Source organism: Sturnus vulgaris, chromosome 22 (genome assembly GCF_052056855.1).
Source record: "Sturnus vulgaris isolate bStuVul1 chromosome 22, bStuVul1.hap1, whole genome shotgun sequence".
Taxonomy (NCBI): Eukaryota; Metazoa; Chordata; class Aves; order Passeriformes; family Sturnidae; genus Sturnus; species Sturnus vulgaris.
The window spans coordinates 3,558,894-3,581,635 of record NC_142264.1 but is presented as its reverse complement, the minus strand read 5'-3'; the positions used below and the strand labels follow the sequence as shown (position 1 = coordinate 3,581,635).

Genomic DNA, 22,742 nt, shown 5'->3' with positions numbered 1-22,742 from the left:
GGCCAGAGTGGATGGGGATTGGAGCAACCTAGGATAGTGGAAGGTGTCCCTGCCCATGGAACCCATGGAATGAGATGGGCTTTAAGGTCCCTTCCAACCCAAACTGTCCCGTGATTCTGTGAGTGTGACACACAAACTGGCAGAGAAGAACCCCCAGTGTGAGCCTGGGCAATTACCCTGCACTTCTGCCCCTTCCCTCCACGGCCCCACCCCAGCAGAATCCCCAGGGCACAGCCAGGACGAGGTGACACCCATGGGAGTGGGGATAGACACACCAAGGCACCAGAGGGACGGCAGGTTTGGAGGCTCCAGCTGTATTAACAGCAGAGTTAGTTTTAAAAAAATTCATTTCCAGGCAGCGTGGAACTTCATTTGGGGGGAAAGATTTTCCAGCAAAGTCAAAAATTGATACCACTTCACATGCAGTGAGACCAAACAGTGTTTGCAGGCCAATTAACCCACGGAAAAGAATTATTGCTGCAGTGGCACCGCTTCACTTGGGAAACAGCTTTAGAGTCTTTGGGCTTTTTGGAATCTCTTCCTCCTCTCCCCTCTGATTTGACCCTCATTGACTTGACGAGTTCCAGGCTGTTGCAGCTGACCCCGGGGCCCGCAGGGGCTGTGGGGCTGGGATTCAGGCAGCAGCTCCTCTGCTCTCTCAGTAAAATCCCTTCACGCGTTTGTTGTCGGGGTCGAACGGGGACTTGGTGTGAGCTCGGGCCGGGAAGGTCACTCCCATCCGCTCCAGCTCGTAGCTGCCACTCTTCACAAAATCCAGGGAAACCTGCGAGCAGAGCCATGGAAAAACCCCTGTAGGGTCCCAGCATCCCAGCTCCATCCCTGGGCAAGCTCCCACCCGCCCCACACATCTGCTCTCTGCAGAAAACCCGGCTGTGCCGACCCAAGAGGATGCGTAAAAGGAGGAAGAGAACTGTTAAAAGCACCCGGTAAAAAAAAAAAAAATAAAAAAAATCGGTGTTTGAAAATTTTAGGTTTCTGTTTTTTTCCTGTGGAGGTATATGATGGAAAGAAAAAGGGGAAAGCAAAAGGAGAAGAAAGGAGAGGGAAAAGGGATAGGAAAAAGGAGAGAAAAAGGCAGAGGAAGAGAAGGAACATTCATCCCTGGGAGAAAAGGGGGTTCCCAAGGGCAACTGGCCCACAAACTCACTTGCCTTGGGGCTCTTGCAGGGATGCAGGATGAGAAGCCAAGGCAAGCAAGAGCAGCAGTCACAGCACACACAGAGCTCTTGGCTGGCACAGACAAGGTCCCTGGAGGTGTCACCCCAAGCTCTGTCCCCACAACACTCTGCTTAATGAGGGCACCTCACTGATTACCCAGGAGTCTCCCAGGGTTAATTAAGAGCCTGCCCTGCTCCTATTGGCCACTGCTCCCAACAACATTAACTAATTCACTACTGCAATTAAGTATTTGGTTGCAATTAACACCCGAGGCAGCACTTGAGCCGTGCACGGACCTCACCCAGCGACAGTGGGTGACACCAATTTGTCACCGAGCCGTGACATTCCTCACCCTCCAGCCCGCACAGGGGAAGCACAGGGGAGCTGCTGTCCCGTGTCCCACCCCAGGTGACAGCAATGGGTTTGTGCCAGTGCAGGGAAGGAGGCACGGCCACCCCGGGGGTCTGCACTCACCGGGCCCCCCGCAGGGTCACGGATGTAGCCGTAGGCGATGGTTTTGTCGATGGCAAATCCAAAATCTGCCCGCCGGATGTGGCCGACCACCTTGCCATCCCTCCAGACCGCCTCCAGGCCGAACATGGGCACCTTCCTGCAAGGCAAGGGCAGAGCTGCCACAGCAAAGCCCCTCCACGGGGCACAGGGCTCTGGCTGGGCTCCCATGTGCCAGGGCTCCCACTGCCCACAGGCTCATTCACCTCTCCCTGCTGAACCCTAAGTCCCTCCAGCCCAATTTGCAAAACCTCCCAGGTGAAACAAGATCAACCCCCTCGCACCACTTGCAGCTCCCACTAAACATCCAACAGAGAGTTTGCAGTGGGATTTAAATTAGAGCTGGAATTAGAGCATGGAAAACAGCTGAGCTGGCTCTCAGCCAAGCCCAACATGTGTCCAGGTGTGGCACCTGTGTGTGTGTGCACACAGGGCTGGGTGGAGGTGCTGCTCCAGGGGTGGTCCTGGAGCTGGGAGCTGCTGCACAGGGCAGATCCAGCACAGGGCAGATCCAGCACTGAGAAGATCCAGCACAGAACAGATCCAGCTCTGAGCAGATCCAGCTCTGAACAGATCCAGCACAGAACAGATCCAGCACTGAGCAGATCCAGCACAGAACAGACCCAGCTCTGAGCAGATCCAGCACTGAGCAGATCCAGCACAGAACAGACCCAGCTCTGAGCAGATCCAGCTCTGAGCAGACCCAGCACTGAGCAGACCCAGCTCTGAGCAGATCCAGCACAGAACAGATCCAGCTCTGAGCAGATCCAGCACAGAACAGATCCAGCTCTGAGCAGACCCAGCTCTGAGCAGACCCAGCCCTGAGCAGATCCAGCTCTGAGCAGACCCAGCTCTGAGCAGATCCAGGTACTCACTCCTCCGTGGTAAAGCACACGAGGCGGCGGAAGATGCCCTTGGCTTTCTGAGCCTCCACAGCCTCCCGGCCCAGGAAGGGGATGCTGGATTTGAGCTTGCAGGTGAAGGCCAAGCCTGCTTCTAGCGGGGTGTCATCGGGGCGCAGGTCAGCGTGCCAGTGCCTGTACCCTGCAGGGAGCAAGCACAGGTCACCCACTGAGCCCTGTCACAGCACCGGGACAAAACATCGCCCCTGCCCCCTGCACACCCGCTGGCCCTGGCTAAAAGGAGCCCACACAGGGGAATTCTCAGCATTCTGAGACCCTGCCACACCTCCAGTCACACCGACCCACCCTGAAGCTGAGGAAAAGCTCCTTGCCCTGGTCCCTGTGCTGGAGGAAAAGCAGAGAGTGCTGCTGAGAGGAGAGGCAGGACCTTTCTCGATGCTGAGGCTGTCGATGGCTCTGTAGCCGGCGTTGGCGATGCCGTGCCGGGCTCCTGCCTCCATCACAGCCCGATAAACCTTCACACAGTCAGCCCTGGGCACATGCAGCTCCCAGCCCATCTCACCCACGAACGACAGCCTCATGGCACGGACCTGCAAAGGCAAGAGGGAAAACGTCCCTGTGGTGGAGCTGGGCTGGGAGAGGCCACACGCTCCCAGGTGAGGGGAAAAGGCAGCTTTGCCTGGGATCCTTGTGGTGGAAGGCAGCTCTGTGCCCGCCTTTCTTGCACAAAGACAGGGTCAGAGTGAATTTCTCATCTCTGGACAACCTAAGCCTGGCATCTCAAACCCAACTACCATCAGTGCCAGTGGGCAGAGGTGGCTGCTGGCAGCATCCTCTGGCTATGGATTCCAGGGCTGGGGTGAGATGTGATGTTCCAGCTCCAGCTGAGCTTTTGTCTCCCTCTGCTGATCCATTGAGACAGGGAAGCTGGTCCTCAGCAGGACTGTCCTGCTTTCAGGGCACTCCATGCCTGCTGTCCCTCCCACAGGGATGTTCCCTTCTGGGACAGTGCTCCCAAAGCAGAGGCACCCAAAGGATCCTTCCTGAGCAGGGGCTGAGCCCGGTGTCCTGACCCATGTCCCACTCCCACCAGGAAATTTCCACTCAGGTTTCCCCATGGAGGTTGTGTCCCAAAGCTGTGCTGTCAGATGAGCTCCACACCAAAGGCAAGAAGCTCCAAGGAGGAATGAACAGATTGGCACAAGGGACTCAGTGCTTCTCCAGAGAAGCCTCATTCCCAGGAATGGGGCCTGGCTGCAATCCCAGGGAACAGACTGCCCTGCCTGTGTTCCACCAGCTTCTCCCCCAGGCAGCCCTGCCTGCACCCTCCTGCTGTCCCTCTGAAACACTCTCCATTCCCAAAGCTTTCCAGGCCAGCTGGGACCAGCCCAACTCAGACACCTTCCCTGGAGACATCCCTTGAGTCTGAGCTGCCTTTCCCTCTGATTCATCCCATTGTATTTCTCCACTTCCTCCCCCACAAAACCCCTCTGGTTCATCCCTTCGGGTACACATCCACTGCAAACACAGAGCTCGCTTTGGGAGAGAGATTAACCCCAGAGTTCTGCTCTGGCTTGTGGGCTGTCCTGTTCACAAAGCAGTTTCCAGCTCACAACACGCTCCAGGCTGGTTCTGGTGGCCTTGGGGCTGGCCTGGCCATGCTGGCTCTGGGTATGGTTGGGACAGAAGCTGCATTTTGTCATTTGCTGAGCTCTTACTCCAAGCAGAGCCGGTGCCAGCTGTGCTCTCTAATCCTGGGGACAAATGCAAACAGACACCAGCAGCTGCTGCCCAATGCAGGCAGAAATGCCCAAGGGATGCCTGGGCTCTGTGCTGCCAGCATGGCCAGAGGGCACGGCTGGGAACCCAAATCCGTAGCACAAAAATCCTGTCCTCAAGCAGAGTTTAGGGCAGCTTGTGAGAAGCCTTAACCTCTGCAATAGGAGTGGGGAGTAGGAGGGAACACTGAGGATGGGGAATTTATTTTTGAGGCTCCTCCTGAGGAGCCAGCCCTGGTTCCTGGCACAGCCCTGCAGGCAATCCCTTCCCCAGGAGCACGAGGGCTCACAGAAGCCTTTTCCTCTACACAGAGGTGTCATCTAATTAGGGAACAGCCAGAGATGAGGCTGCTGCAAGGCAGCTTCCATCTTCATCGGGGCAGGAGATGCTCTGGGGATTGACAGGCAACTTCCCGGCTCATTAACCCCGTCTGTGACTGCTGCTGAAGTGCTCTTTACAATCAAGAGCAAGTTACTCCTGGGAGAAACTTCCTCTCAAAGTGCTCCAGGGGAATGAGCATCCCAGCAAGAGCAGTGCCCCACAGAAAACAGGTAACCCTGGAAAAGTGGGGTGCCAGTGATCAGCTCAGCACAGGGAAGGATTGGGGTTGTCCCCATGTGTGTGAACCCCAGGCAGGATTCACATCCCACCACGGAGGGGAATGCTAGGGCTGGACTCAGCAGCTCTGCTGGATTCCCATGGGAACAGGTTTTTCAGCTGGAGCTGTGAAACAGCATCAGTTCCTGGGTTTTTTGTGCAGCAATTCAAAAGCATTCTAGGTATTGTAGAAAATGAAAACCTGAATTTTCCCCTGCCTCCAGCAGTGAGATTCAAAGGGGGACCTTTCTCTGCTGTTCCATACAATGAGAGACTCTATATATAAACTCACAAACCAGTCCATAATTTCCAGAGTCATTAACTCTGCTGGAACTCTCCTTTGACTCCAGCTGATTTTGTTCAACTACTGAGTTAATGCAGGAAAATCTTGGTGATAACTTTTTTAAGATGCTGGGTTCGGTTTAATCCTCCTGGAAGGCGATAATATCAGCAAAGGTTTCAGCCTGCTGCCCTGAGAAATCCTCCCACTAAATCTGGCCTGGGATGGGGTCCCTGCTATTAATGGCTCAGTGGGACAATGTCCACTCCTCAAGGGAGTCCCCACCCCTTAGGCAGGACAGCTTTTCTCTGTCCATCAGGGAATTTACACTCCAAAGAATCCACAAAACTTCTGGCAGCTCTATCTTCCTTGAAGGACCGGATTATTTATAACAAACTCGAAGTGAAATGCAAATAAACTCATCACACCCGTGGAGACAGGAACATTTCTACACCTTTCCCAGGAGATAAGCAGATTATTACAAAATGATATCAGCCTGCTACAGGCTGACAAGGGAGGGTGTGGGGAGGACTAATGGAGACTAAAATCCAGCACTTTGGACAACCTGCACCAGTGGATTGGCTTTGAAGTCCCCCAGGCCATGGTTCACCCTCCAAGGAACACTGAACTCGCTGTGGGTTGTGTGACTGGGCACCCAAAGCCCAGGGTGCATTGATGAAAATGGCTTGGAGATTGATCTGACTTGGGCAAAACTTGTGCCTTAGTTAAACCACCTTAAGGCCTGGCCAGGCTCTTGCTCCCAAATCAAGACACTCTAATTTGATTTAGCAGCAATCCCTTCAGCAGGCAGCTGCAGTCGAATTAAAGCCATTTTAATTCTGAATGAAAAGTGGCCGCACGTGGCTTAACCCAATTTCCTTAACATCCAGCCTGCTGCAGCTCCTGGCTCTCCTGCTGCCTTTTATGAGATTTACTGCTTCACCTTCACCTCCTTCATCCTCCACCAGGCACCAGCCTGAGAGCCAGATCAAGTCCTGGGCACGGTCCCTCCTGCTGGATGAGCTGGCTGGGAGGAGAGGGATGCTCTGGGATCATGGCTGCCCAGGTTTCCCATCGAAAGGAGGGAAATTTCACAAATTCCACCCTCTCTTCAAAAGTGTTTATGCAACCATAGGAATATTTCACACGGGATAAACATCACTGAGAAACCAAAGTTTCTCCAGGAAACCTTGCAAAAGCATTTCCCTGATACCCAAACTTGCCAGCAGCAGATTTTCCCAGGGCATTTCTCCTTTGAGAAAAATGACACTTCATGGTCAACAGCTCTTCTATTTAGGGTGTTTCAAGCAGGTTCAATCAACAGCTTCAGGGCATAAGTGAGCCCTGAAGCCTGGGCAGAAGCAGGATGATCTGTGCCTGGGTAGGAAGCTTAGGGCTGTCAGGCTTCTCCTGTGATCAAACACAGCAGCTCCCAGGCTGTCCAGTCCCTCCTGCCAGTATCTGACGAGCTTTGCATTAAATTGTCCCCATTTTTTTATGAGGAGGGGGAAATGAAAAGTGTCTGGAGTGTCAGGTAGATCTTATCACTGATGCTTGCCCTAATCCAAGGAGGCGTCTCTGGTTCCTCCAGCATCACTGCAAAGCCATGAGTCACCCTGTCCCTTCCCCAAGCTCCGTGCTGTGACACCACTGGGAGAGCAGGATGGCACCTGGCAGGCAGTCAGGGAAGGAAACACCCTTTTATCACTCTGGGTTTTGGCCTTTTCCTACAAAAAACACAACTGTCTGCAATAAAGTGGAGGCAGACACATTCCTAACAGAGGGAGATGGCACAGTTTGCCCAGAGCAGCTGTGGCTTCCCCATCCCTGGAAGTGTTCCAGGCCAAGTTGGACAGGGCTTGGGGCAACCTGGATAGTGTTGGAAGGTGTTCCTGCCCATGGCAGGGGGTGGAAGGCTTTAAGGTCCCTTCCAACCCAAACCAGTGTGGGGTTGGATGCTTGGCTGTGCAGGCTGGTGGGTGCCCAGAGCTCCCTGGGCAGCTCGAGGAGTGGCCCCTGCCTACCTGGCACCCTGCAGCCGTGGTGATTTTGTGTGTGGAGAAGGGGAAAGCCTCGTTGCTGAGGTCGGTGTCGAGCACTTCTTGGAGAACAACACGGCTGTGAGGAAACAGCAAAGTGGGGAAACAATGAGTGAGGGGACTCAGCTGCCAACCTGCCCTCAGGGTTATCCCCAAAACTTGCTCCCTCATCTTGCTAGCAAGACAGACTTCTTACTGCAAAGAGGAGCTGAGCTGGCTGATGTGCAATGCTGTGGGAACCTCAAAAGAAATTCAGTTCCATGGAAAATGGAGTGATATCCCAGCCAGATCAGCACTGTTTGTCATGGGGCTCACACACACCCCTGCCCAACACAGATACCTGCACCTGAGGCAAGCTTCCCTCCACCCCTGCACCCTCCCTCCATCCCTCCTTCCATCCCTGCATCTCTCCCTTCATCTCTCCATCCCTCCCTCCACCCCAGGTTGCAGGAAGGGACCCACTCCTCTCACCTCAGAGGGCCCTGGATGCTCATCATGCCCAGCTCCTCCGAGCAGTCGAGCAGTTTGCACTGGAATTTCATGTCCTGCAGCACGGTGGTGATGTGGGACCAGTTGTGCTGAGCCACAGCCCCGCCGATAGCCAGGTAATAGCCATCCCCTGGAACACAGCCCCGGGCAGCCTTTCAGGGCTGAGGCTGCTGGGCTGGGCTGGTTCTGCTCTGCAGAGCCTGAAGTGCAGCCCTGAGCCTCTCCAGCTTGCCCAGCCCTGGCTGGGGACTGCCAATAAAAGGGGGGGTTAAAGAGTAGTGGGATTAGGGAAGGTTTTGGGGCTCTGCTTGTTGTGGGGCTCAGCACAGTGAAAACCAAATGACCATTAACAGTGAAAGTGTGTTTGAGCATCACAGGAAAAAACTCCTTGAGACCAACAGCAAAAGCATCTGCACTTCTGTCCCAGAGCAGAACAGACCCTCACGTGTGGAGGGAGCTGTGAGCTACAGGTGAGAGCAGGGAATGCTACAGTGACCAGCCCATAACCAATGTGGGAATTGTACTGTATGCAAAGAAGAATTTCATCTCCTCAGTAATCCTGGGTGGAAAAATCCCCAGGGATGGTGTTTGAGAGCTGATTAATATGTAATCAATCTTCCCTCTGTCTTTCCTGCCACTACGAAATTGCTCTCTGGTATTCTGTCATAATGATAATAAGTGCAGCCACCTACTGTAATTGGAAAAATAGACTTTGCTGTGATTAAACTCCTCCAGCGCCCGACAAAGCCTGCAGCTCTGCCAGCCACTTCCCACCCTGCTTCCCCTGCCAGCGTCCCAGACAGGAGGGAAGAAGGATTCTCCCACAAGGGAGGGAAAAAATCACTGGCACCCCACGTTGCTGGGGTGAAACTGCCCCGTGTCACCTGAAGGTGACACAGCGTGGGGACAGGGCTCTGTGGCACCAGCACACCCTGTGCTTGGCCAGAGCCGAGCTCAGCATCCTCCTCCACAGCTGCCTAATGCCATTTCTGCCCCCAGGGCTGCTCTGCTGCTTTTCAATCCCCCTTAATTGCAGCTGATAAGGGCTGGGACAGAGGTCAGAGCCGCCAGCCGGGGCTGGACAAACCCAATAACAGCGCTGAGCAGTGCAGGGCCCCGGGGACAGGGGCCATAATCAGGTTACAGGGACCGAAGGATAGCGGTGGAAAAAGCCAGGTGGCTGCCATTAGGAAAATGCAATCAGCCCTGTTCCTGCAGCCCCTCCAGCGTGGCAGGGAGGGAAGACGTGCTGGAACAAACCTGCCCAGGACTGGAAAAATCTTTGCGTGCATTGACACGGCTGAAAAGGAGCTGGGAATTCACCTGCACAGCCAGAGCATCCCCAGGCTCAGGGTTTTACCTTCAAAAGCAGGAGCCAGGGGGGAGCCCGGGGTCCCGGGGCTGATCCTGCTGACGGTCAGGTCGCTCTCCACGCCACCCTGCTGGTTCAGCATGCAGGTGTACACGGTGGAACCTGCGGGGCACACGGGCACCGCTGCCCATCAGCCAGCCCCGGAGGGAGGGAGGGAGGGAGGTGGGCAGCAGGAAAAGGTGTCCCCATCCTTAAATCATCCGCCTGGCTTTGCCCTGACCGACCCTGGGTGTCCCAGCATCAGCAGGGGGAAAGGAACGATGCTCTTTTTCCCTTTACTTGCATCCTTGGAAATGCCAGGAGCTGCTTCCCAGCCTCGGAAAAGGGGACAACAAACCACAGCTGGTGAAGGTTGTGCTTGATTTACTCCAGCACCTACCGCACCTCCAGATGTGAGCCACAGCTGGAGCCAGAGGGAAACCTCCCTCCTTCATCCCCGAGCTCAGAGCACTGAGCCCCTGTGTAAACGAGGCAGAATCCAGACTGTGGTGAGGAAAGGGAGGGCAGCCTCTCCCACACGCTTCCCATTCCCTCTGCAAAGGCAGCCTTGAAAGGAAAAGCCAGTCTGGGTTCCCCTGGGTTGTTTTGGGGCGAGATTTCCCCAGCAAAACGAGGAGCTGAGGCTGTACCTGGAGCTTTGCTCACATCAGCACTGAACAGCCAGTCAGCTGCTTTCGTAGCTTCAGGTCCAACCAGGTAGAATTTCCCAAAATAAGACATGTCGAAGAGAGCCAGGGCGTTCCTGCACGTTAAACATTCATTCTTGATCTGCAATTAAAGCAAACACGGCGCTGAGGCTGAGCCATGCTCTCAGCCCACAAAGGGAAACACAAATTAAACCATTTACGTAACGGGAAATGATACCAGGACACTCGGCTGGTGCCTTTAAAGGCTTCAAAATGCTCCTGAAAGAATCAGGTATTTGCTGGAGCGAGCCTGACAGGCCATTCCGAGTGCTTGATCCCATTCCTCACCTCACTAACTCGGTGACAGTTATCATTAATAACACCCACATTTTATCAAATTGAATTTTTTCCCCTCCCAAGCTGGTCTCAACACTTTAGGAAAACAGCAGCATAATTCCCACGGCCTCTCCCCTGAGGTTTCTGAGCACGGGCTACACATCTCTCTTAATATATTTGGGACATTTTTCACTGTTTTGGAGCTTCCCCTCCCTCCGAGCATCACCAGCTCCCCCCAGAGCAGCGATGGGGGACAGGCTCGAAGTCCCCCAGCTCCCTGGGAGTTTTGGCAGGGCAGGAGGGGCTGTCAGCCCCACTCACGATGTCGTGGTGAGGGGGGAAGTCGAAGGTGTACTCGTCCCCCAGCAGGCGGTTGTAGGTGTAGTCCCTGTGGCGCTGGTGGCCGTAGGCACCGTAGTAATCGTAATCCAGGACCTGGGGAGGGTGGGAGCACGGGGACAGGGAGGAAGAGGATGTGAGGCTGAAGCCAAAGGACTCCTTGTCGTGTTCACCCCACTCCTGGAGAGGTGCCCGTGCTGGTGGGTGCCCACCCTGGCATCCCTGTTCACTACAGGGGTGGGTTCCTACCCCAATATCCCAGCCTATGGGGATGGATCCTCACCCCAATATCCCAGCCCATGGGGATGGGTCCTACCAGAGCATCCCTGCCCTCAGTGATGGATCTCCATCCCAACATCTCTGCCTTCAGGGATGAATCCCCACTCCAAAATCCCCTGCCCTCAGTGATGGATACCCATCCTAACATCCCTATCCATGGTGATGGATCCCCATCCCAAAATCCCTGCCCATGGTGATGGATCCTGACCCCAACGTCCCTGCCCTCAGTGATGGATCCCCACCTCAGGATCCCTGTCATGGTGATGGGTCCCCACCCCAAAATCCCTGCCCCCGGTGATGGGTCCTGCCCCAGCTGCTGTCTCCAGGCTGAAGCCCCCCCAAAAGCCCAGGTGTTCTTACCGGGGCTGCTCCCCCAGGGCTGAACCAGCCGGGTCTCTCCCAGCCGTGCCTCTCCTGGAAAACACAGCCCTGTCGCAGCAGCTCCTACACACAAGAAATGGGAACAAATAGCTTGTTTAAAAAAAGCCCTTTCACAGCTTTTTGAGCAGCACTCAGGCTGCCCTCATTAGGTGCAGATGTGGGCTCAAGACCAGATTTGTGACCCCTTAGCTTTGGCTATCAACAGCCAAAATCAGCCCTGCAGTTTGTCTTTTAAAACAGTGTCAAACCTAAGAATTGCCTGATTTTTGTCCCCCTCAGGCAGGATGTTTTCCTTAAGGGTGGTCAAGGGGCAGAGAGCCACAGCCCAGCTGTGCACCCCACAAAAACCTGCACTAGGGTGCCCAAATTACTGACCTAGAGATGCTGCATGAAGAGAGCAAGACTCCCCACCATGTTTACAGAGTAATTATATAACAACATTTAATATTTATATGGCAACCTTCTCATTCCTTCTCTGTGCTCTCAGGAAAATCTCTCTGCACGCAATTAATTAGGGATCCATTAAGACATTTTTGTTTGGAGCCTCAGTTTGGAAAAGAATAGATTTTGTTGAACATCTCAGAAATCATTCAGTGCCTATTTATAAAACACAGCACATGTTCTGGAGCTGCATGGATAAATAGCAGCCTGTCCGTCAAGTGGGCATCGCTTATTAGATGTGCTCTTAAAAAATAAATTGCATCCTCAGTGACAGAAAACAACTGAGCTGTCAACCAAACACCGGGGGCTGGTGGGCAGGGGTGTCTCTTTTACTGCTTGAGCCTCTGCCCTCCAGTTGGAAGAGGAATGGTGTGATGTCAATCAGAGAGAAGCAGGAATGGGTTTGGGAAATGTGGCTTTGCCAGGGCTGGCAGTGGGATGAGGTTCTGGTGCTGAGTCACGCTGAGTGTCTCGAGGGATTTGGGGGTTTCTGACCTGCTGGTGCAGCAAAATGCTGGGAATTGGGTTTGTCTCTCAAGTGCTGCACCTTGAGAGTGTTCCCCTAGGGATAATTGTGTGAAGAAGGGGCTGGAGCAGGAGGGAACTTTGGCTGGTGGCTCCAGGGAGAAAAACACTTAGAGGGTGCTGGCAAAACCACATCCACAGAGGCACATCCCTCTTCCCACACCCCTCCTTGTGCCTCACTCCACATTGAGAGATGCTGCTCTGGGGAGAAACTGCTGCTAAACTGCGAGCAGGGGCAGGAGATTCCTGTGAGCATTCAGCATCCTCAGCCCTCTCAGCTGCCCCTGGGATGGACTCAGCCTCGGAGCTGCCCTCTCCCCTTTCCCCTTGCCCAGTGACCATCACCAGGTTCTTAACCCATATCTGCTGAGTTAAACATCACAGGAATGCCCAGGCTCTCCACCATTAAACAGAACCCTCACAGTGAGCTGTGGGATCTGGCAGGGATCTCCCCAGGACGGATGGAGAGGAGCACAGAGGTTTTGGAGAACAACACAGCTGCAGCCACCCCTTGTGAGCTCCTTTGTGCTGCTGTGAGGGCCAGCCCAGCCCAGCCCAGCCCAGCCCAGCCCAGGTGGTGTCCTCACCTCGTGCAGGGGGTCCTTCCTCACATTCCGTCCTGCCAGGGGCTCGTCGTGGGGGAAGACAACAGAATAGTTCTTGGCGTAGGACTCGTGGCTGCGCTCCCGGATCCAGCGGTTGTTGTCGGTCAGGGAGTGGTGAAACCTCCTGGAAGATGGCAACATCTGGATGAGCCCACCGGCTCGTGGCCTTCTTGGCCACACCCAGGTGTGGATGCAGCTGCTGGTGTAAAATTGCTACTCCTGCTCCAGTTTTCCAAGCAGGGCTCGGTGCTGTCCATCCGAGCTGCAGCCCCCACTGAGCTCCCAGCCCCATCCCAGAGCAACTGGGAGCAGAAGACAGCCCTGCTGAGGAGGGGAAATAGAAAAAAACCCGAAACTTGAGGTTAATTCTGCCCCACTTCAGCATGGGACCAGCCTGAGGGCACAACTGAGTTTAAACACAGCCCTGATGAGGGAATGAGCCCTGGACATCCCTTATATTTTTCACCCAATTTTCCCCAGTCTGAAATATAAATAAAAACCCAAATTATTTTCAATTCATTTGGAGTATTTTCATCTTTCAAACAGAAAATCTCCTTGCAGGAATCTGCCAGCTCAGCCCACAGTCAGGTTGTTAATCCCAGAGACCTGTAACTCACAGGGAGCAGCCTTGGACACAAGTGGCACATTTGCCAGGGCTGGAGAAAAGGAGCCAGGCAGGGCATGAAAGACAAAATGCCATTTCTAGGGACTTCTAAAAGGATACTGTCAGCTTCCCCCCTTGCTGACTGGGCACAGAGGACAGGCTGAGGTCTGCAAGGAGTACCAGTGATGCTCCCCAAGAGTTTTGAGAGCAGCTGCCTCTTCTGCTGACAAAAGGTGACACATGGCATGTCACCAGCATCCCTGGTTGCCCCAAAAGCCTCAGCCCCTTCACCAACGAGCTGAATTTTTGACAGCAGCAAGCGGGCAACAGCTGCCAGATGAAAAATTTACAAGCAAATGTTCTGAGAGGATAAATATTGAAATGTGTGGAAAAGGGAGTTATTTAAAGAGGAGCTTGGTAATTGTCACCAAAAGGAAGGAACGGGACTGACAGCTTGATGACAGGGCACATGGGACACGGGAGATGTTTGGGTGCAAAGCCCCTGGCTGCTCTGAGCAGGGCTGGGGTCCCTTGGTGCAGGTCAGGGGGGCTGTGCTGGTGCCAACCCAGTGCCCAGCCTGGCATTTCTCCATCTCTCCATCCCCATCCCGAGCCCAGCTGGTGGAAGGGGGCAGCTGGAGGCATCTCCCCCATCTCTGCAGGTCCCTCACTCCCACAGCCCAAGCCAACGTGGCATTCACCAGCTTGGCCACTAAAGCAACGTGAAATTTTCAAAGCTTTGTCCCCCACAAGGTGGTTGCTGTCACTACAGCCCTGTAAGAAAGCCCAAACCCAATCAAAGACAATCAAGCAAGTCAAAAGCAATTACTGAGCCAACATCTGCACAGCCACATCTCCCAGCCCGGGTGGTGCTGCAGAGAGGGGCTGAGCTAATCTTTGTGCTGTTGAAATCATCCTCCCAGTTATTAACTTAGAGGATTAGGCACGGCACTAATTGAACAACAAAACCCAAACATAATTACCCCGTCCTTCCCCATCACCACAACCTCCCCGTGCCTGATGGAAGCTGTTTGTGTGGAATGAGGCAAATGAGATAAACCCCACGTGTACATTCATTAAAGCCACTGTGTGTAATTGATTCCAGCTCCTTGGAGGGACACAGACGCTGCCTGGACACCCATCCCTGATGCCAGCCCTGCCTCAAAAGCCTCCCCAAGGAGCAGCAGGGGTGAGGGATGCCCGTGGAGGGAGCTGGGGCAGTCAGCATCAATGACTTGCCTGATGTCGTAGCCGTACATGTCCTTCTCCGGCCGGCCGTGGATGATCCAGTGAGCCAATTCCCTGCCACAGCCACCTCCCAGCATCATCCCTGGGGAACAGGGCAGGATGCAGACCCGGCCAGGAGGCCAAGCACGGCTGTGGAATGCCAGGATCCGCCTGGGATCCGATGCCAGCAGGGTGTGACCCCTTCAGGTGTCTCTTACCGGCGCTGTTGAAGCCACAGCCAAGGAAGAACCCTCGGACTTCGGGAGCTTCTCCCATGAGTGGTTTGTGGTCAGCTGTGAATGACTCTGAAAAACAGAGAGGGGATGTGCCAGCCAGGCCAGGACAGGGGGATCCCACACCTCGGGGACACGTCACACATTTTACAAACAGGATTCCTGCAGCCTCCTGTGCTGACCTCGTCCTGCTCGCAGGGATGTCAGTGGGGCCAGAACTGGAACAGAACCAGGCACTTCCCAGCACAGATTTTTGGAGTTAGACTGAAAATTTGGGAAGCAAAGTGAATTCCCCAAGAGAAGGTGTATGAGGCACTGCGAGGGCTTTTTTTTCCTTCCCAATCCCCAGTCAAGGGGGCTGCACTGATCTGTGTGTTGCCATTTTAACCTCTGGGCTGATTTCCTGATGGTGTATTCCACCTTCATCAATCCCTGCTGGGAAATTCCATGACTTTGAGCCACTTGGTTCAGCTGAGGGAGGGCTGAGCATGTCTCTCCTGTGCTCATAATGTCTCCTGCTGCCAGTGCTATTCCATGGGGCCATCAGCCATGGAAATCCCTCTACAAATCCTCACCAGGGAGGACAGCAAAGCCCCTGACAGAGGTGTGCAATCCTCCTCCCTGTTTGATGGTGATCCATCCATCCATGCATGTAAAAAGAAAGGGGGAAAACTGAGTTCAGTGTGGTCTTTCCCCACTTAATAATGCCCAGTTTGTTTCCCCTGATCCCTGCTCCAGAGAGGGCAGGAGCAGAGCCAGAATATTTCACTGTCACCAGAGCAGCTCCTCACGTGCCAATATCCCTGCACAGATATTCCAGGCTGCAGGCTCAGGGAGTTAATGGAGCAGCAGCCAAAGCAGCTCCCGTGCCAGCAGGGCTGACTTTGCCCTGGGATGGGTGGTGAGGGCTCCAGGGACCTTGGCACGGTGACCACAGCAAAGGGGACAAAGCTTTTGCCATTTGCTCCAGCCCAGGGTGACTCAGCTGCCACAGGCTGCTGGTTTCAATCAAGAAGGAGAAAAGGAGGAGAGCTGAGCCTTGGAAAATGACATTATTGTACTACAAAGAGGAGACGTTCATCTACCAGCAGCCAGTTCTGCCCTGCTCACTCTGCAGTGTAATCAAACCACTGGACCCAGGGCCAAGGTCTCCACCTCGTACAAGTCATGTTTGATCTGCTGCAGGGCACGAGATGTGCCCTGCTTTCCCCTCACACAGCCCAAAGAGTTTCCCTTGAAGTGCCTCAGCAAAAAGGGCTTTTAATACAGTTGATTTTTTAATGCATAGTGGATTTTAAGGCCAAACCAACTGTGCAAGGCTTGGGCTCAATGTCTGGTACCACCTCCAGCTGCCACTGCAGGGATGGCTTTAACTCCACACCAGACTGCCTGGGATGTAAATCTGGGTAAATCTAATGTCACTAGACCAGGAGCAAGTAGTAAAAATAATTACAGAACATAACACTTGGTAAAATAACAGCCACTGCTTAAAAACATCTGCCCCTTAATTTTCCAGTCCAGCAGCCACAACATCAGCTGGAAATCCATTCACTCCCAGCCTGGCAGTCATCTCCCCAGAGAAATGGTTTTAAACTGAAAGGGGGTCAATCAAGATGATAAGAAATGTATAAGATTATAAGAAATTATAAGATAGAAGTTATTTACAACAAAGGAGGTGAGGTCCTGTCACAGGGTGCCCAGAGAAGCTGTGGCTGCTCCATCCCTGGAGGTGTTCAAGGGGAGGTTGGAGCAACCTGGGACAGTGGAAGGTGTCCCTGCTCATGGCAGTGGAGCTGGAATTAGATAACCTTTGAAGATCCCTTCCAAGCCAAACCATTCTGTGAGTCTGAATGTGTGATTCTATTTCTCCATCCAGGCTAGCCTGGAATGCCACCCCTTGGAAGATGCCACCACTGCAGCCAGACCAGCAGCACTTTTTCTGTGTTCAGAGAGTTTTTCTTCTCCCCAGGTTATAAAGTTTCCCTTTACCTCCAGCAAGATCTTTGGAGAAACCCAGCCACCACAGTGCCATCACAGTGCCACGACAATGCCACCACAGTGGTCACCACAGCCACGTTACCTGGCCCACACACAGTGGATTTAATTCCTGTTTTCTCCAGAACTGGCACTCTGTTGACTGCACCTTCAATGTGTTGCATGAAAACATCCCAGTCCAGGTCAAAGAGGCCAAAAGCAAATTTTTCAGATACCTAAAGGTGAGAAACAGGAATCAGGACACAGAACAGAGGATGGCTGATGGTGTGAGACCTTCTCATCTCTGGCAGCCTCGGAGAAGATAAATCGAGGCTGCATCGAATCTCTGGGATTTTGCGGTTTTCTTGAACAATCCAGACAAACCTGAACTCTAAATTAAGGATAGAGGGATGGGCACAGCAGCTTCTGGCTCTCCTGTCGCCTCTGCACTGCATATCTGTGCCACAGACAGCCCCAAAGGGGAGATGTTCCCTCCTGCTTTTCCCAGCAGCCACCAGAGGTTGGTTCCTGCAGGATGCGGGGGCTGAACGCTCACACTGTGCCCACTCCTCCGAGGTGGCTTCCCTGGAAACCTGCCTCGTTCCCCCAGAAAACCTCCCAGCTCCACTCACCTCCTCCCAGAAGATGGGGTTTGACTCATATCCACCCACGGAAAGGGCATCGCCTTGGAGACGGAGATAGACTGAGGCGTCGTGATCGCGAACGTTGGGCATGTTCTGAGGAATGGGGAGGGGGAATTCAGGGGTCAGAGGAGGCCAGGAGCCATGAGCACACCCCTACAGCACCCAGGGCACAGGGTGGGCACCTGCAGCAGTGACCTGTCAAGGATGGGACACGAAGTGGCCCCGTGGGTGCTCCCTCAGCAGCGGAATTTGGGCACCTGCGTTGTCCCAAGAGGAAAGCACCCAGCTCAGCTCCAGCTAACCTGGCCAAACCATGGGCAGAGCAGCTTGCACAGACACCTGAGCAGCGCCCAGGGGTGCCCTGGGGACGGGGAGCAGCCCCTGGGGTTGATCCTAGCTCAGGAATCATCACTCCTCTGCCTCCCGCCTCCGCAGGAGGATGCAGCAGCTCCACACGCAGGCAGCGGTGCACGAAGAATGAGGGATTTGTTCTTGTGAATAATGGATGGGGAAACATTTAGATAACACTGAAGAATTGGTGTAGGGCCTGCTGAAACCCGTGTTGACAAGTGGAATTAAGTGGATTGAACAGGAGGCACCGAGGTCTGTGAGCTGCAGCCTCTCCTCGGAAATCTTTCTTGCTGCGTACGGCCCAGTGCAGTTACTGGGACAGAAATGTAATCATGGACCACGGCACTTTTTACTACGAGGCACCTCCTGCTGAAAGGTCAGGCACAGACTGTGTCAGCAGGATGGAAACTAATTAATGTGTCACCCTCAGTGCACTGGGGCCTGAGAGAATGAAACCTCATTCAACTCCCGAGCAGTTCTCCACAGCCAGATGGCAGGAACAGATTTATTGGGGCACTTTAGAAACGCTTGGAGAGCTACACCTCTGCCTGCCAGGGCTGGGCTTGCTCAGAAAGGGTCTGGGATCTTTATGACTGCTGCTATCAGACACCAAACACAGAGATCTTGAGGGAAAAAAAATACCTTGCCAGTTGTAACCTCGTTAAATATTAAATCTGGCTCTGCTCAGGGTGGTCTGACAGCCCTGCTGAGGGTTGTGCAGAGAGCAGAGCCTGACCTGGCAGGAGTGAGGAGGTCCCACAGGTCTGGGGGTCCCTGGAAGGGACAGGGGTCTCTCTGCCTCTCCAGCCCTGTCCCCCAGAGCAGAGGAGCCGAGCTGCAGCTGCAGGACTGACCTGGATGCCCTCGATGCGCTCGGTCACCACGTAGGCGTGGTGCATGGCCACCAGTGGCACGTGCACGCCCGCCAGCTGGCCCAGGGCCCGTGCCCACACTCCTGCAGAGACAACAAGCCCGTGCTGAGCCCCTCTCCATCCCCCAGACAGCTGCAGGGGACAGCCACCCAAGGGACAAGGGCTGCTGCAGACCTTCCTCCTCACGGGAGCAAAGCCACCCTGTGAGCTGTGTGCCACGGCTTTCCCCTGTGCCCTGCCCCTGTACCTGCACAGTTCACCACGCAGGGAGTCTGGATGGTCCCGTGGGCTGTCTCCACTGCATGCACCCTCTTCACCCCCAAATCGTCGGTTCTCACCTGGATGCCCGTGACCGGGCAGTTCTCGATGATCTGGTGGCAGAGGAAGGGTGGCAGAGTCACAGCAGGGTCACCAGGGCAGGGGGACAACCCGCCTCACCTGACATGCAGCCCCAAAATCTGGGAAAAGTGAACCTAAGCAGCGTTCTTGTCTTGCTCCTAAAGGGCTTTTTTTGCACCCTCGATTTTCCCTGGATCTCATGGTTCCTGCCAGCTTTGTCACTGTGACCCAACCAAGAGGACAACACCATTCTTGGGAAAACCCCAAATCTACAGGAGCAGCTCTGCCCCGGTGTGAAAGGAGAAGGTGAGGAAGGCAGAGGATGAAACCAACAGGCATTAATGAGTAAATTACTAATTAATAACTACCGTAGCGCCTCTGGCAGTTGCTGCTCTGGCAAGAGTGGAGCAGGTGCCAGCAGGGTCCATGGTGCCATCCTTGGGGACATACAGGGTGCCATACAGGTCATCAATGTTCATCAGAGGGTACAGGTCCTTGGTCTGTGACGGGGTCAGCACGTGGGACTCCACACCGTACACCTTCCCCAGCTGCCAAGGGGCAGGAAAACCAGGAGCTCAGGTGAGGAGCAAAAGCTTTGTTCATGAAGCTGCTGAAGGAGGAGGAGGAAGAGGAGAATCCCAGGACATCCCAAACCCTAATCCAGCATGGGGTGATGCTCAGATTTCAGGGAATATGGCTTTGTTTCCCAATTCAAGCTGCCCACGCAGCTGGAAAAATGATGCTGCACAAAGGGGAAAACAATGCTGCCACTATTTAAACAGTCAAAAATCCAATTTGGGATTTAATTTTGCCAACTCTGGAGGAGTTTGACGGATTTTGGCTGCATAAGCAAGTCAGGAGGCTGCCCTGCAAGGGCCACTCGCTGCTCTCCAGTGAGGAATGGGACATTCAGAGACCTGGGGGGCTCCATAAACCACCCCACCCTGCATCCCACCGTGCCGGGGGACACACCCCGCGGCTCCTCCCTACCGACATGAGCCTTTTGTACTCATCCAGGCGCTGCTTGTTGGAGGCGATGAAGAGCCCCCCGTTCTGCAGCCAGCCCGTGTGCAGCCCGGTCTCGGCCGGCAGGTCCCGGCTCACCACATCCCTCGTGTGCGCCAGCAGCTCCACCTCCACATCGCTGGGACGGAGCTGCCACAGGAGACCTGCGGGGGACACGCACAGCGTGGGACAGATGTTTTGTCACCTCGCCATCACCCGCAGAGGGATGCAGAGAGGGTCCCCAGGTGCTGTGTCGCCCTGCGGGGCTCGTGCTCCATCTCGTGGATTTGTGGGAATGCTACAAACCATCGGTTTCTGCTCTATTCGGGCGTTAAATGAATGGGGAGAAAGGGGTGGGGAGTGGGTGGACCCCCCAAAAAAATTTTTTTTAAAAGGGAGGAAATAAAGCGATTTTATATATTTATATATAAATATTCATATATAAATATTTATATTAGCAATTAATTAATTAATTATTATAATTAATTATTATATAGTAGCATTAATAATAATATATAATAATATATAATAATATATAATAATATATAATATATATTATATATTATATATCATGTATATAATATATATAAAATGTTATTATAGTAACAGTTATATTATTTTATTACTAGATTATTATTGTACTATTATACCTATATTATATATTAATCATTACATTATTATACTATTATAATGTATAATAAGAAATAGTAATAATATTGTATATTACTTATATATAATAGGTATATATTATGTAATTATACTATTATATAATATATAATTTTAATATAGATATATTTTAATATCAATATATATTTATATGTGAATATATATACATTTTTATATATATATATAAGCTTATATGCTTCCCTGCCAAAGAAAAGTGGCTTTAAAAAGGAGGGAGAGGGGGAAACTGTGAAAATAAAGTGTTTCCTTTTCCTGCAGCCACATAAATCTTGGGGGAGGAAAAAGGAAATTTGGGGGACGTTTAAAAAAAGATTATGGCAGAAGGAAAACCAGAAATTCTCAGCCTTTACAACCAAAACTCTCCAGTACATCCACATGCAGCCCGTACCATGGATCTACCCCAGAGACAACAGCTCATCCCAAAAACCGTGAGCATCCCAAATCCCGAGCATCACAACAGCTCATCCTAAAAACCCCGAGCATCCCAACAGCACATCCCAAACCACGAGCACCCCTGTGCCCAGCTGGGGCAGCAGCCAGCCCATCCCATCCCATCCCATCCCATCCCATCCCATCCCATCCCATCCCATCCCATCCCAGCCCATCCCATCCCATCCCATCCCATCCCATCCCATCCCATCCCATCCCATCCCATCCCATCCCATCCCATCCCATCCCAGCAGTGCCAGGCTCACCTGCCGTGTGCCAGGTGGTGCCTGAGGTCAGGCGGTCCCTCTCCAGCAGCACCACGCCGCTCACCCCCATTTTGGCCAGGTGATAGGTGGTCTGGCAGCCCAGGCTGCCCCCTCCCACCACCACCACCTGTGCCGATTTTGGCGGGGGCTGGCTGGGCTCTCTGCTGCCGGGACCCTCCTCCTGCAGGGTTTTTTGGTACGGGACGCTTTTCTTGGCCGTGGGGCCCGAGGCGCTGCTGAAGGGCCGGGGGTTTCTCCAGGGGGCTGCCGCCCGCCAGGCACGGCTCATGCAGGACATCTCCACCTGTAAAAGCCAAAGTGCCTCGCTGGGTGCCTGGCTCACCTCAGCACCCATCTCTGGATGCTGTGCAGAGGCTGAGCGAGCCCTGGGGCACATCCCTGAGTGCCTTTCCCAGTTGTGCAGCTCCCAAACATCCCCCAGAGGGGAACCCTTAAAAAAGGGGCTCGGGAATTCCCAGGGCACGGCATGCTGTGCTCGCTCATGCCTCAAGAAACCACTTTTTTTTTTTTCCCCCCCCCCCACTGGAATTCAGGAGCTGTTTGGCCACGGAGAAGGTGCCAGGTATGTTCCCTATCAGAGGGTGGGGCAATGGCTGCTGGGGGAGAAAAGGGACAGATCCTGGACACTGTAACCCCAGTGCATGTCTTGGCTGGGGACACGGCTTTAGGGTTTGCTCCTGGAACAAGATTTTGGGTGCACATGAGAGGTGCAGTGAAGCCAACACAGACCCCCCCCTACACGAGCCACAGGCCATGAGCAGGGTCTGCCCTGAGGATCACCTCCCTGCTTGCTGCCACGTGGCCACCAGAGCACCCACTGTCCCCTCATTGTCCCCCCAAAGCCCCAGACTCCCATTTGGAAATGCTGTCACAGCCCACGGCACATTCCCACCAGGTACCACTCACCAGCAAGGCTCACTCCGGGCTGGCTTTCCCTGCCGGGATATCGTGGGGCCCCTGCCTTCCTCTGATGCTCTCCTCCTCCTCCTCCTCCTCCTCCTCTTCCGTCCCCTTGGCCCCTGCTGCAAAAAATATTAACCAGCACTTGGAGGCGAGCGGAGCCAGCCTGAGCTGAAAAGAGCGACTCACCTCCCTTGTTCCCCCTTCTCGTGGCTCTGCTGCTTCCCAAGCAAGACAAAAAAAGTCTGGCAGAGCGGAGAAATTCAAAGCAGGGAGGAAAAAGCTGCTTTTCTCCCCAGCTCAGTGGCCAGCAGACAACAAACAGCCCAGCTGGGGCCAGGGGGACTCGCAGCCTCCCGGGCTGGCTTGGCGCTGGCTGGAGCTGTCAGCTGGATGCCAGAGAGCAAACACGGCGAGGAAAGGCACCATCTGACCCTCCTGCTGCAGTTCCCAGTGGCTCCAGTCAAAGAACAGAGTTTAAATTAATTTACACCTCTCTTAAGCCAGACCCGAGAGCTCAAAGTGAAAGCGGCAACACAAAAAAAAAAATTAG

The 22,742-nt window shown here is 53.7% G+C and overlaps 1 protein-coding gene across 1 annotated transcript; it reads right to left on the bottom strand.

Annotated features, from left to right (window-relative positions):
- Positions 1–421: 421 nt before the first annotated feature.
- SARDH (sarcosine dehydrogenase) lies at positions 422–22,515 on the bottom strand. Its single transcript, XM_014873275.2, has 22 exons — positions 22,379–22,515; positions 22,196–22,311; positions 21,269–21,572; positions 19,875–20,053; positions 19,253–19,432; positions 18,793–18,916; positions 18,528–18,628; positions 17,311–17,415; positions 16,785–16,914; positions 14,690–14,776; positions 14,484–14,574; positions 12,623–12,764; positions 11,049–11,132; positions 10,392–10,505; positions 9,738–9,876; positions 9,097–9,210; positions 7,719–7,866; positions 7,233–7,326; positions 2,980–3,142; positions 2,565–2,733; positions 1,654–1,789; positions 422–784 (listed from the first exon to the last, which is right to left on the bottom strand). Exons 3-22 carry the CDS (start codon positions 21,564–21,566, stop codon positions 659–661), a joined length of 2,724 nt encoding a protein of 907 aa, XP_014728761.2. The 5' UTR covers positions 21,567–21,572; positions 22,196–22,311; positions 22,379–22,515; the 3' UTR covers positions 422–658.
- Positions 22,516–22,742: the final 227 nt, after the last annotated feature.

What these genes read in the sequence shown, in the direction of transcription:
- SARDH (XM_014873275.2), bottom strand. Translation starts at nt 21,566, where the DNA reads ATGTCCTGCATGAGCCGTGCCTGGCGGGCGGCAGCCCCCTGGAGAAAC. An exon ending in CCTGGCTCCTGCTTTTGAAG is followed by an intron (nt 7,867 to 9,096) that starts GTAAAACCCTGA and finishes GCTGTGTTCCAG; the next exon opens with GGGATGGCTATTACCTGGCT. An exon ending in AGCATCCAGGGCCCTCTGAG is followed by an intron (nt 7,327 to 7,718) that starts GTGAGAGGAGTG and finishes GTTTCCTCACAG; the next exon opens with CCGTGTTGTTCTCCAAGAAG.